At 39.5% G+C, this 15725-nt stretch overlaps 1 protein-coding gene across 1 annotated transcript in view; it reads left to right on the forward strand.

The window, feature by feature from the left end:
• Nucleotides 1–12276, forward strand: part of LOC141229251 (uncharacterized) — a 28801-nt gene extending 16525 nt beyond the window's left edge. The window contains exon 7 of the mRNA XM_073667440.1: nucleotides 7002–12276. Coding sequence (XP_073523541.1) covers nucleotides 7002–8215 — 1214 coding nt within the window. The 3' untranslated portion in view covers nucleotides 8216–12276. The remainder of the gene's footprint in view (nucleotides 1–7001) is intronic.
• The last annotated feature ends 3449 nt before the right edge of the window (nucleotides 12277–15725 follow it).

The following is a 15725-nucleotide window of genomic DNA, read 5'->3' on the forward strand; positions in this document are numbered from 1 at the left end:
AACCTGAAGGCTCCACCTACCCCGTGGGATTAGGAGACGCTGACCGTTACCTGCCCAGATCTGTAAACTATAAAGCCAAATGACAGCGTACGTAGAATGTGCTGACAAGTGAGAAAATCACTTGAAGTAAAATATTATGATGGGCCTGTAAGAGAAAGCGGAGGGTAATGATGCAATCACAACAGAGTTTCCTTTTATCTAAACTTTAAAATTTATTTAAAATCTAACTTCAAACAGGATTGTGATAAACTATACAGAAAACATTACACCTGTGCCATGATATATCTCTAAGCTGTGCGTGGCTGATGGCTGTAATATACATTTACTCACGCCTGCAGGAGATGTGTTGGCATGGCTCGAGCCCTGGTTTCATGGATTCACTCAACGTCATAAATTCCATTATGTTTTCGATCCTAAGGAATTCAGATTACTGCACAGTCTCTCCTGAAATGGGGGCGCTAATACTTTCTCTAAACTCCAGTTTAGTGTTGGAGGTCTCCCTTCAAACATACTTTGTTGTTAGGGATCCAACATAGAATACATTTTTTTTTTTTACAGGTTGTGGTGGGATCGGCCGGCCTCACTTATGTGAGACTCTAATACCCTGGTAGTCTTTGAAAAAAGTTCTCCATTGCTTTTTCAAAATGTCCGAGATCTAAATTTAAGACACCTCAGCTCTGCACTATTATAAAAAGTTCTCTTTGAATGTCTATTTTTTCTTCTTGAAACTCATCTGATAGAAAATATTGTCCCTTACGATAGTTTAGATTGCCAAGAGCCCCCGAGCCCCATACTCCAATTACCCCAGAGAGGTTTCACCATTAGTTACTCATTTATTACTGATGAAGACTGTTGAGATTGATCATTTCAATAGATGTGTTATTGTCTATACTCACAGTTTTTGACTACAGTAGTTGGTGCCCAAAATATTCTGATTTAACCCCTTCCTGCAGCCAGTTTTGTGTTGTTAATCAGGTCCCATTTTTCTAATCTAACTTGTCACTTTATGTGGTGATAACTTTGAGATTCTTCACAAATGATAATAGGAAACAAATGGACCTTACAAATTATTTTCCAGCTTCTCTTGAATCTGACAATCCCCTATATACAGCTGTACACTTCTGTCTGGGCACATGGCTGGTTAAGAAGGGAAGGAGCGCCATTTAGCTATTTGAATGCAGATCTTGCTGGAATAGTTTGCAGACACAATGTATTGGGGGCACTGTTCATGGTCACCTGGCATCTAAAAAGATGGCTACCACGAACAGGCTTGGCGCTATCTACTCCATTTTCTAGATACCAGGGATTGTCTTGCTCATCACCATTTAACCCCTCTACATGGATCTGGACTTACACAGAGACCCCTAAGCTTGGGCCACAGTGTTACCTGCTGTTCTGTGGTGTGAGATGGGAAGAAGAATAGTCAGGTAGCCGGGTCAGAACATGGAGGTCAGAGAAAATACAAAATCAGAAGATACAAGAGTAATCAATAAGCAGGCTGGGGTCACAACAGGAAACAAATACACAAGCCGGGAGCTGAGGACAGAGGACTGACCCAGAGGAGAACAAGGCTGTATCTGGCCGCTTCCAGCAATATGCTTCCAGCTTTAGTAGGGTGCGGTGCTTTCCAATTGGCTGAAGTAGATTACTTCAGCTGGACCGCTCACACACCCATATTGCCAGACAGGATGATTCCAGGGGAGGAGTCCTGACGAGATAATTTGCATATTCCCACTGCATTTTGGGGTAAGTGAAGAGTCTCCGCGAGCTCAAAGAACACTGGATTTTGGCTGTTGGAGCTGAAAAGAGGACATTGGTAAACCGCGCGCCGGCAGGCATTTTGAGGCCTTTTTTTTTAAGCTTTTTTCACTGTTTTCAGAACATTAACAGTAAGAACATGGAAGAGTCCAGGAGCCATTTGGTGAGCTGCATATCCTGCTACATGTTCACAGACTTGCCAGTGGAAAAGCCAAACTTCACATGCCAGAAATGCAAGCTTGTGTCCCTGTTGGAGGAAAAGTTGCGAAATCTAGAAGAGAGGTTAACTACCTTGAAAATCATTAAGGAAGGTGAAGAGTTCTTAGACAGAGCAGAATTATCTCTTCATGATTCAGAAATAGAAGAAATTCGAACTGCACCTGACGAAACAGAGGAATGGAAGCATGTGACCCACAGAAGCAGGAGGATCGAGAGGCAGTCAGCACCCATACTGCTCAGGAACCAGTACCAGGCTCTCACGCAGGAGAACCATGAACAAATACAGCAAAATAAGACTTTGCCAGCAATGAATAACCTTGTAAGCCCTCAGAATCCTCCTGGATGGAGAAAGAAAAATGTTGTGAAGAAAAAACGGAGAGTGGTGGTCATGGGGGATTCCCTGTTAAGAGGAACAGAGGACGCTATCTGCAGACCAGACATAACCTCAAGAGAAATGTGCTGTCTTCCAGGAGCAAAAATTACAGATGTGTCTGACAGGATATCAAGACTCTTCAGACCTACAGATCACTACCCATTCCTGCTAATACATGTGGGGACAAATGACACCGCAAGAAAGGACCTGGAAACCATCTGCAGTGACTTTGAAGAATTAGGCAAGAAAGTGAAAGAATTGGGAGCGCAGGTGGTCTTCTCATCCATCCTCCCAGTGGATGGCCATGGAACAATGAGGTGGAATAAGATTCTACAGGTGAACAACTTGCTATGTCGATGGTGCCGTCAACAAGGATTTGGATTTCTGGATCATGGAATGAATTACCTATACTATGGACTACTTGCTAGAGATGGGGTGCACCTTACGAAGACTGGAAAACATGTATTTGGAAGTCGCCTTGCTACACTCATCAGGAGAGCTTTAAACTAGAACAATGTGGGAAGGGAAGCAAAAGGCCAGAAAAAGCCATACAGCTGACAAATACTATTGAGATCTCTGCTACTGGAAGTGGAAAGGAAGAACAAAGACAAAACAATTTAAATAATAAAAATATGGGAGGAAGAGAAACCAATCACAAACTAAAATGTTTTTATACAAATGCACAAAGCATGGGCAACAAACAAGGAGAATTGGAACTACTAATGCAGGAAAAGAAATATGATGTCATTGGAATCACTGAAACTTGGTGGGACGATACACATGATTGGAATAAAAGGCTAAAAGGATACAACTTATTTGCAAGAAACCGACTTGATAAACGAGGAGGAGGTGTCGCATTGTATGTTAGAAAAGCGTATATCTGCACAGAGATTGAAGCTTCAGAGACTGGGAGTTCTGTGGAAACTGTTTGGGTAAGAATACAAGGAGAGAACAACGGAAAGGACACCATTGTAGGCATTTACTACAGGCCACCTGGGCAAGCTGAAGATATGGATGAACTCTTTATGTATCAAATGACCAAGTTCTCCAAAAAATATGACGTAGTGGTCATGGGAGATTTCAACTATCCAGACATTTGTTGGGAATCTCTCTCAAGTAAAACTAACAGGTCAAGCAAATTCTTATACTCTCTTGCTGACAACTTTATCTTCCAAAAGGTAGGGGAGAAAACAAGGGGATCTGCTACTTTGGATCTAATCCTTATAAACAGGGAGGAAATGGTTGAGGAGGTAAAGGTGGCTGGGACCCTAGGAGGCAGCGATCATGCTATTATAGAATTTTGGATAACTAGAGGAGGAAGACATGTGAAGACTCCAACTTCAAGGTTAGATTTTAGAAAGGCAGATTTTAAGAGACTCAGAAAGAGAATAGGAGGGATCCAATGGCTGGATGTCCTTAAGGACAAAAATGTCCAGGAAGGATGGGAAATTTTTAAAAATGAGATTCTCAAAGCACAATCGTTAACAATCCCGAAAAGTAGGAAGAATGGGAAGCATTTAAGGAAACCAGGATGGATGAACACAGAACTTAAACACATGCTAAAAAGAAAGAAAGAAATGTTTATTAAGTGGAAAGAGGAAGGCATATCTAAAGAAGATTATAATGCAGTCTGCAGATCCTGCAGGGCACGTATCAGGTTAGCTAAAGCTGACAATGAATTAAGGCTGGCAAGAGATGTCAAAAGCAATAAAAAAGGATTTTGGGGGTATGTCAAAAGTAAAAGAAAAGTCAAAGATGCTATAGGATTTTTACAGGATGAAAATGGAGAAATGGTAAGAGAGGATGTTGAGAAGGCCGAACTTTTTAATTCCTATTTTGCATCTGTTTTCTCTCAGAAAGAAAATGTAACATCAACTGATCTTTACTGTCATTTTAAAGGAATAGAGGAATCCAAGTTATCTGTAAACAGAAAGATTTTGAGGGAATATTTAGCTAACATAAATGAGTTCAAGTCTCCAGGTCCAGATGAATTACACCCCAGAGTACTGAAGGAGATCGTAGAAGAAATTTTAGAACCACTCTCCATAATCTTTGAAAATTCTTGGAGAACAGGAGAAGTCCCAGAAGACTGGAGAAGAGCAAATGTTGTTCCTATCTTCAAAAAGGGGAAGAAGGTGGACCCAGGGAACTATAGGCCGGTGAGTCTGACTTCTATACCAGGAAAGATCTTTGAACAAATTATTAAACAACATGTATGTAAGTACCTGGATAAGAATGAAGTGATTAACCAGAGTCAGCATGGGTTTGTAACTAACAAGTCATGTCAGACTAATTTAATTTCCTTCTATGACAGAATCACTGACTGGGTGGATCAGGGAAATGCTGTAGATATAGTATATCTTGACTTCAGCAAAGCATTTGACAAAGTATCTCACGCCATCCTTATTGAAAAAATGACCAAGTATGCAATGGACCAGGCAACTGTTAGGTGGATTCATAACTGGCTTAGTGATCGGACTCAAAGGGTGGTTGTAAATGGCTTCACATCCAGCTGGATGAATGTCTCAAGTGGGGTACCACAGGGCTCCGTCCTGGGACCTGTATTGTTCAACATCTTTATCAATGATTTAGATGAAGGAATTGAGGGTAAACTGATTAAATTTGCTGATGACACAAAGCTAGGAGGGATAGCTAATACTAGAGAAGAGAGAGAGAGGATTCAAAAAGACCTAAATAAACTGGAGCAGTGGGCAGCAACCAACAGAATGGTTTTTAACAGGGAAAAATGCAAAGTACTACATCTGGGCAATAAAAATGAAAAAAGCATATACAGAATGGGAGGAATAGAGCTAAGCAACAGTACATGTGAAAAAGACTTAGGTATACTAATAGATCATAGACTGAACATGAGTCAACAGTGTGATGCAGCAGCAAAAAAGGCAAATACAATTTTGGGATGTATTAACAGAAGCATACAGTCTAGATCACGTGAAGTCATTATCGGTCTTTACTCCTCTTTGGTCAGACCTCATCTGGAATACTGTGTACAGTTTTGGGCACCACATTTTAAAAAAGACATAGACAAACTGGAGCAAGTTCAGAGAAGAGCGACCAGAATGGTGACTGGTCTGCAAACCATGTCCTATGAGGAACGGTTGCAGGATTTGGGAATGTTTAGCTTGCAAAAAAGAAGACTGAGAGGAGACTTAATAGCTGTATACAAATATGTCAAGGGCTGTCACATTGTAGAAGGATCATCTTTATTCTCATTTGCACAAGGAAAGACTAGAAGCAATGGGATGAAACTAAATGGGAGGAGACTCAGATTAGATATTAGAAAAAACTTTTTGACAGTTAGGGTGATCAATGAGTGGAACAGGCTGCCACGAGAGGTGGTGAGTTCCCCTTCAATGGACGTCTTCAAACAGAGGCTGGACAGACATCTGTCTGAGATGATTTAGTGAATCCTGCTTTGAGCAGGGGGTTGGACCAGATGACCCAGGAGGTCCCTTCCAACTCTACCATTCTATGATTCTATGATTCAACAGGTCACAGGCACCCGAATCCTAATGGCTGGACAGAGCCTGCGCCACCCAGAGCTTCTGGTTCTGACGTCTCCTTCATCACCAGCGCCTCTTGCAGGATGAATAAGGCGGCTCATGGTGACAGAAGCAGACGTCACAGGAGCAGATACCAGAGGAGATGGGACCCACCATTTGCAGAAGCCCTAATATGACAAAATGTCAGAAAACAAAAGCAGTAGAAATCCCCATAAAGTGACTTCATTTTGGAAATTATAACTCACAGTGAATTAATCTATAGGAGTTTCGATTATTTTGTCTTCACACGCACTTTCTGAAAATTAGCACGCAGTGGATGTTGGAGAGAAAAAATTGCACATTGGCCATTTTTTACCAAACACATAGTGCCCAGATTGTGCTCCAGGAGACACACACCGTAAATTAAGTGGCTTCTTCTCACTATAGTAATGACGAATACATGGATGCTAAATGTTGTTTGGGCACACTGCAAGGCTCAGAAGCGAGGGTGGATTTGACTTCGGGAGAGCGGATTTTGCTGGATTGGTTTATGGAAGCCATGTTGATTCTAAAGAGCCTTTGAGCCACTAATAATGTGGAAACCTCTGTTTGACCTGAGTGGGGACTTGTTTTTTGTGAGATGAGTAGAAGTTTTTATTGGTATCATTTTTCCCTACATAACATTTTTTGATGGCTTCTTATTCCATATTTTGGAGGCAGAATGAACAAACAGTTGGACACCACGCTCTACTGGTTCATCCTATGAGGTTTTCTATTAGACTGTGAACTGTCATTCTGTCAATAACTTGCCATTTCTACAGACATTTTAAGTACAATTAACACAAGAATCCCATAGACAAATAAATAAAGATTGCATACCACTTCTAAATCAATCTAACAAACACATCTCTGGGCTACATGCTAGTCCAGGGAAATGAAGAGATATATGCTCAAGTTTAAATATTCCTCTATTTTTTAGATTTGTGTCTAATAAAATTGATATTTAAACGTGAGCATATATCTCTTCATTTCCCTGGATTAGCATGTAGCCCAGGGATGTGTTTGTTTAGACATTTTAAGTAGAAATGTTAAAAAATATAAATTTCAAGGATATTTTATTCAAAATTAATAATTGTTTTTTTTCTTGGCAGATGACTGTACCGGGAGATCAGAGGGACAGAAGATTTTTAAATTGGATGATCTTGAGATCCCACAGGATACAATTGAAGTGAATATCATTACTTCTTCTATGAAACAGGTCCTATCTTCTGATTCATTACCGACTACTAAGGAAAATCAAAATAAAATAAGCATTACAAAACAAACTTCTCCTAAAGGAAAGAAATCATTTTCACATTCAGAAAATGGAAACAGTTTTACCCTCAAAAAGCATATTCTTAAACATCAAAACATACACACAATGGATAATAGATTTTTTTATTCCAAACGTGGAAAATGTTTTAACCAGAAATCAGTTTTTGTTAATCACCAGAGAACCCACACAGGGGAGAAGCCTTTTTCATGTTCAGAATGTGGGAAATGTTGTAACATTAAATCAGATCTTGTTCGTCACCAGAGAACCCACACAGGGGAGAAGCCTTTTTCATGTTCAGAATGTGGGAAATGTTTTAAACTTAAATCAGGTCTTGTTAGTCACCAGAGAACCCACACAGGGGAGAAGCCTTTTTCTTGTTCAGAATGTGGGAAATGTTTTAACCAAAAATCAGTTTTGATTAAGCATCAGAGAACTCACACAGGGGAGAAGCCTTTTTCCTGTTCAGAATGTGGGAAATGTTTTACCCAGAAATCAAATCTTGTTAATCACCAAAGAACTCACACAGGGGAGAAGCCTTTTTCATGTTTAGAATGTGGGAAATGTTTTAACCATAAATCACATCTTAATAAGCACCAGAGAACCCACACAGGGGAGAAGCCTTTTTCATGTTCAGAATGTGGGAAATGTTTTAACCATAAATCACATCTTAATAAGCACCAGAGAACCCACACAGGGGAGAAGCCATTTTCATGTTCAGAATGTGGGAAATGTTTTAACCATAAATCAGCTTTGGTTAATCACCAGAGAATCCACACAGGGGAGAAGCCTTTTTCATGTTCAGAATGTGGGAAATGTTTTAACCATAAATCACATCTTAATAGACACCAGAGAACTCACACAGGGGAGAAGCCATTTTCATGTTCAGAATGTGGGAAATGTTTTAACCATAAATCAGCTTTGGTTAATCACCAGAGAATCCACACAGGGGAGAAGCCTTTTTCATGTTCAGAATGTGGGAAATGTTTTAACCATAAATCAGCTTTGGTTAATCACCAGAGAACTCACACAGGGGAGAAGCCTTTTTTCTAATCTTTTTTTTTTTTCAATCCAATAAATTTTTATTGAGATTTTTTTCATTAGGTTTTTTTTTTTTTTTTTTTTTTTTCAAAACAAGAAACCAGTACATACAATAAAAAAATAACATACCATAGGGATGACATACATGCATCTCTCCTATATATCCTTTCAGCTTCCCCATTACCATCTGATAACTTGCAGTTACTATATCTTACAATTAACATTCCACATTCTTGAAATCTTATATAACCATAATATTGTAATAAACATTATAATCCTATACACATATAGGTGTGCTATATTACCCATACCACATGTTAGGGAATTCCAATACACATTACAATGAAACATTAGACCTCGCCATTAGCCCCCTCCCCCATAAGTCATTGTCTCTCCAACAATAACCCCCTTGATGGCATTCTAGGTGTATCCAACCATAAGCCCCATATTTTCTCTAATTTATTCATTGAGTTTTGTTTTTTATATACCCTTTTTTCTAATCTGATAATATTATTTATCCTATTTTTGCATTCACTAATTTCTGGACGTGAGGGGTTAATCCATTTGGATGCAATATGTTTCCTAGCTTGAAATAAAATATGTGAAATCCCTATTGAAATTGGGTTAAATTCCATATCATCCTCTAATATACCTAATAGGCATTTTTTGGGTCTGGTTGAATATCTATTTTATATACCCTCTTTATAATAGACAGAACTCCTTTCCAGTATTTACCTAACTCCCGGCATTCCCATAGCGGATGTAATAGGCCCGCAGCATCCATGTTACATCTTGGACATTCAGCAGCAGTCCAGTATCCTATGTTACATAGGAATCTAGGCGTCTTATATTTCCTGTGTATTAATATGATCTGGGGAAATCTCTGAGCCTCATGTAAAGATAATTGGGGAACCAGGTCTAATACCGCTCCCCATTGATCCTCAGAAATTGGACCTATATCTCCATCCATTTTTGTCTAGCTGGAGAAGGAAATATTTTTAAATAATTATCAAGAAGGACTCAGTAAATATCAGAAATACGACCCTTAGTATTTCCCTTCTCTAATACCAACTTAACAAAAGTATTATTTTCTACCCAAAAGGGCGTCCATCTTGATTGTGCATTAAATTAATGCCGAAACTGTAGATATTCATAGAATTGTTTATTTGTCAACCCAAATTCCCCCTTAATTGATCAAAGCACTTAAGTATCCCTTCAGACGATGTGTTTCATATCATATATATGTTATATATGTTTTATATCGTATATATTCCTTTATCCACCCAACTCCGGAATCCCTCTAATTTATAGACCTCTGTATATTTATTATTAAACCATATAGGTGTAGATTCATTGCAGTCTCCTATTTCCATTATATCTTTACCCCTATCCCAGACCTTGTAGAGTAGAGCAAGTGTAGGGTACAGTGATTTCTTGTGTGCGAGGTCATTCAGTTCCACTATATGAATAGGAATATTCCACGGTGTCCTGAGGTACTTAACCCCTTAATCCTATTTGGGTTTGCAGCGCTTTGCCACCCTCCCTAATGTTGCAATATAATGTATTAGTGCATTAGGAATCGCCAATCCACCAGATTCCTTGTCACTTTGTAGTTATTCACATTTTATCCTAGCCGATTTCTTTTTGATATAAGAGAACAAAACTTGCTATGAATTTTCTGAAAATGGGAATTATGGATCCAAATAGGGGCATTATGCAGAATGTATAATAGTTGGGGCATCAATATCATTATTGATAAGTTCCCTCTTCCTACAGCTGATAATGGTAATCTCCACTACGCATTGATTTTCTCTTTAACCCCTTAATGACCTTGGGATTTTCTGTTTTTGCATTTTTGTTTTTTGCCCACCTTGTTCCCAGAGCCATAACTTTTTTATGTTTCGGGCAATATGGCCATGTGAGGGCTTTTTTGGGGGGGACAAGTTGTACTTTTGAATAACGCCATTGGTTTTACCATATCGTGTACTGGTAAACGGGAAAAAAAATTCCAAGTGTCGTGAAATTGCAAAAAAAGTGCAATTCCACAGTTGTTTTTATTTTTGTTTGTTTTTTTTACCACGTTCGCTGAATGCTAAAACTGAGCTGCCATTATTATTCTCATTACGAGTTTGTAGACACCAAACATGAATAGGTTCTTTTTTATTTAAGTGGTGAAAAAAATCCAAAGTTTGCTAAAAATAAATAAATAAATAATAATTAAAAAAAGGCGCTATTTTCCGAGACCCTTAGCGTCTCCATTTTTTGGGATATGAGGCCGGGTAAGGGCTGATTTTTTGCACACTGAGCTGATGTTTTTATTGATACTATTTTGGGGTAGATCCGATGTTTTGATCGTCCGTTAATTGCATTTTATTGCAATGTTGCGGCAACCAAAAAAACTTAATTCTGGCGTTTAGAATTTTTTTCTCGTTACGCCGTTTACCGATTGGATTAATTCTTTTTTTATATTGATAGATCAGGCGATTCTGAACGTGGCGATACCAAATATGTGTATGTGGGGTTTTTTTTATTTTATTTTGAATGGGGCGAAAGGGGGGTGATTTAAACTTTTATATATTTTTTTATTTTTTTTAATATTTTTAAAAACATTTTTTTACACTTTTTGCTTACTTCAATAGTCTCCATGGGAGACTAGAAGCAGCACATGCCTCTTGAGAAAGCAGTCGCGAAACGCGCGTCGAGGCCTGTTCTGACGGGAGCAACCAGCCCTCCTCTGTCCCCCTTACAAGCACCATTCTGTACCTTCTTGGGTGAGTCATTTTGGTCATGTTGGTGATATATTATATGATGAATTCAAAGATACATTTCTTACCTAATTGACCTGACCCCCATTTTACTGTTTAGTACTTTCAATGTTTGCTTGTACCACCTTTCCCGCCTTCTCCTTTTTCCCATCTCCTTCCTTTTACCTACTCTCTATCTAAATTTTTCTGGATGGTATCTCTAGGTGAAGTGTCATACCTCAGTCACTGACCTGAGCCCATCCTGTGATGTTAGCGTATCTTCATGGTTCCCCCTAGGACTCCATTCCTTAGGGGACCCATGCCTATTTATAGTTATTTACTTTTGTGCCTATATTTTTTCATCTCAATCTGTGATGTACTGTTTAGGTACCTAGTCCTTTACTTTTCCATGGGTCTAAGGATATGGTGGGATTTATGATCCGCAAGTCTACACATTGTCTTTATATTTTTGATACTGTTTAAAATAATTTTTAATAATAAAGCTTATTTATGCTCATTTGCCCTCTTCGTTTTTTCATAGATTTTTTGAGTAGGCGCTGTTTTGTGGTTATGGGGTGTGAGTGGTATCCCCTCCACACCACCTATCCGTTGTTTTCAAAATGCTGGCCAAAGTGTTTTCTAGAAGCAGCACTTGCCTGATCGGCTCTGCTGCATACAGAGGACGAGCAGATCCCTTGTATGCAGCAGAAATGCTCTCTTGCTATGAGCACCGACCACTGGGCGGTGCTCATAGCAATCTAGAAATGACAACCACAGGGGTCTCCTGAAGACCCCGGGTTTTCATGCCAACCCATCGGTGACCCGCAATCATGAGACGGGGCCACCGATGGGCAGCGCTAATAACGCGCTTCCCGGAAGTGCGAGTTAAATGCCGGTGTCAGAGATTGACAGCGACATTTAACTAGTTGACAGCTGCGAATAGAACGTGATTCTACCCGCGGCTGTTGTGGGCACGTCAGCTGTATAAATCAGCTGACATGTCCCGGAGCCCGTGCTGAACCGGGGGTCACTACCTTGTGCGTACTATTAAACAGAAGTTTGGAAAGGGGTTAAACTTTTCCAGAAGAAGATATAGATTCAGTGCAATGTAATCCGGAGATCTTTTTGTTATACTTATACTCGGTATTAGAATTTCTCAACCGTTTGTATTCGTGTATGTTCTAATATGCTGGAATTAGGGATATCATCAAATGGTAGAATAACCGACTTATCCCAATTAATGGACAGTCCTGACCATTCACCAAACTCTCCAATAATAATGTTCAGGATAGGATCAATAGACTTCTGGATATCACCTACTGTACATATATAACTGTTTGTGTATTATACAATCACTGTATTTTATGTAGTGTGGGCACCCGCTTCTGCAGTGCCACCATGTAACCAATTGCTTGTGAAATAAAGGTTTTTGACCAAACTCATGTTTGGTGTTTCTGCTTTGGGTTTCTGATTATTCCCAAATGATCTGCCATTCATATCCTAGCATAGATATGTCACCATATTATTGGTACTAGACAATTGTCAGATACGTAGATACTTTCCTTTGGTTTGATATATATTATTTGCTCCGTTCAATTTTTGTTATGTTAACCCCTTTACCCCCGAACGTGGTTTGCACGTTAATGACCAGGCCAATTTTTACATTTCTGACCGCTGTCACTTTATTATGTAATACCTCTGGAACGCTTCAACGGATCCCACTGATTCTGAGATTATTTTTTCATGACATATTGTATTTCATGATAGTGTTACAATTTCTTCAATATGACTTGAATTACTTTGTGAAAAAATCAGAAATTTTAATTTTCATGCCCTTAAATCAGAGAGATATGTCACACAAAATAGTTAATAAATAACATTTCCCACATGTCTACTTTACAGCAGCACAATTTTTGAACCCAAATTTTTTTTTCTTAAAAAGTTATAAGGGTTAAAAGTTGACCAGCGATTTCCCATTTTTCCAACATAATTTGCAAAACCTTTTTTCTTAGGGACCACATCACATTTGACGTGACTTTGAGGAACCTTTATGACAGAAAATACTTTAGACCCAATTTTTTTTATTTTCGCAAGGGTAACAGGAAAAAATGGACCACAAACTTTGTGCACTTTCTTCTGAGCACACCGATACCCCATATGTGGGGGGAAACCACTGTTTGGGCGCACAGCAGGGTTCGGAAGGGAATGTGTATGGCAAGCAATCCCCACGTGTTATTTTTGGCTGTATAGCAGCCGCGAAACATGCAGGGCGGAGACTTGAGCATGTCACCCAAGCACTCGCGATACTCAGAGCATGCCCGAGCACCCGATCCAAACTCAAGTAGCGAGCACTTGTGCTCAACACTAATCACCATATCGTCGTCATTTTTTTTCTTTACTTTTGAAAAAATTCCAAACCTAACACAAACCTAATCCTAACCATAATCCTAACCCTAACACAACCCTAACCCTACTCCGAGGGATCCATTCACTAAAATGAGGCAGCAGAGTTACTCTGACCTCTGTTTAGCGGTATCCTTTTTTTCAGAGGTTCACAAAACTGTGGCTACAGCCACTTTTATGCACATCTAATTAAAAGAGTGACACCGTGGGATCACAGGCCGGAAGGCGTCCATGCTGCCTCCATCTGCCTCATTACAGGGAGTCTTCCGCAGGGGGTTCTGTCTGAATCACGTATTTCAGAGATTTACACAGAAACCCTGGTGTAAGCGCTCAGCGCAGAGAGCAGGATAAATGTGAGACGAGCCTTACTGCAATCTTTGGGAGGCAGAATGAACAAATCAGCAGCAGGTGAAGAATTGATTTTATTTTTTTACGCTGTTCCTCATGCGGTATAAGTGATTAGACGACTTTATTCTTCGGGTCGGTGCGATTTCAGCTATACCAGATTCATATCGGGTTTTTATGATTGACAGCTGTCACTCACTAAAATACGCTTAAAGATTAGTTTTTGAATCGCCATATTTTGATAGCTATAATTTTTCTATATTTTGGCCGACAGTCATGTAAGGACTTTTTTTTTGCAGGACGAGTTGACGTCTTTATTGGTATCATTTTCGGGCACGTGACATTTTTTGATCGCTTTCTATTCCGATTTTTTGGAGGCAGAATAAACAAAAACCAACAATTCAGGAATTTTTTTTTAGTTTTTCTTAATGCCTTTCCGCGTGTGGTAAAATTGATAAGGCAGCTTTATTCTTCGGGTCAGTAAATTTACAGCGGTACCACATTTATATAGTTTTTTTAATGTTTTGGCTCTTTTACACAATAAAAACTATTTTATAAAAAAAATTATTTTTTTGCATCGCTATATTCTGAGAGCTATAACTTTTTTATTTTTCAGCTGATGGAGCTGTTTGGTGGCTTGATTTTGGTGGGACAAAATGAAGTTTTCAGCAGTACCATTTTTATTTACATTTGTCTTTTTCTTTGCTTTTTATTTCACTTTTTGGTCGGCGGTATGATTATAAAGCATCGTTTTTTGCTTTGTTTTTTATTTTTACCGTGTTTACTAAAAGGATTAACTAGTGAGACAGTTTTATAGGTCAGGTCGTTCTGGACGTGGCGATACCAAATATGCTTACTTTTATTGTTTTATCTTTGTTTTTGTTTTTCATAGGTACAGTGTGTATGTATCACACATATACATATATAAAAATATTTTTTTTTTTTATAATTTTTACAACTTTTTTTTTTCTTTTTTTTACCTTTTTTTTCACTTTTTTACTTAGTCCCACTATGGGACTTTCACTTTCTGCTGTCTGATCGCAGCTATAATGTATAGCAGTGCAGGATCACTGTTATATATTATAACCTGTCAGCTCTGCAGGCACGTTACTTTGATCATGCACTGCGCATGATCAAACTAACTTGCTGGTGTCTGGTGACCCGGATGTCATCATGACATCGGGTCACCATGGCAACTATCGGGACCCTGCGCTGATGGTGCGGGATCTCCGATCCAAGAGCAGACGGGCACCGATCACAGTATTTAGGGGGTTAAAGTGCCAGGAGCAGTGCGGGCAGAATCAGCTGACACCTGGCTGCGATCGCTCCCTCACAGCCTATGTGCGGGCCTGATCGCCATGTCGTAATAATACGTACCTGGTCCATAAGGCTTAAGGCACACGGACGTATTATTGCACACGCAGCTGCATGTGTCTCGGCTGATAAACAGCTGTGACACATGCAGGGATTGCCGAACAAACAGGAAATCTCTGCATGTGTCACAGCTGTTTAACAACCGAGACACATGCAGCTGCGGCGCCACTTACAAAGATGCAGAACACACCGCAAATACTTGGCGAGTACCCGAGCCTGCTCGCCAAAAGGGTTAACAATACATGTTTGATCAACACTACTGACAATGTCAGAAAGGGGTTAAAAGCCAAGTAGCACTCCTTCCCATCCGATCCCTGCTGTGTGCTCAAACAGAAGTGTACAACCACATATGGGGTACTGCCACATTCGGGAGAAATTGTAGGGTCCAGTTTCCCCCATTACGCCTCATGTAAGTTATAAATTTGGTGCTAAAACAGTATTTTAGTGGAAACATTTTTGTTTTTTGTTCTCACATCTAAATGTTGTAAAGTTTCATAAATCACTTGCAGGTTAAAAATGGTCAGTGCACTCGTAGATGAATTCATTGAGGGGTCTCTTGTGGGGGGGTTTCTGTTGTTCTCACATGTCGGGGGCTCTACAAATGCGACATGGCATTCTCAATTTATTCCAGACAAATAGTTTGCTTTCCTGTTCTA

Source organism: Phyllobates terribilis, unplaced genomic scaffold (assembly GCF_046119375.1).
Source record: "Phyllobates terribilis strain yellow unplaced genomic scaffold, ASM4611937v1 Scaffold_470__1_contigs__length_1423970, whole genome shotgun sequence".
NCBI classification, from domain to species: domain Eukaryota; kingdom Metazoa; phylum Chordata; class Amphibia; order Anura; family Dendrobatidae; genus Phyllobates; species Phyllobates terribilis.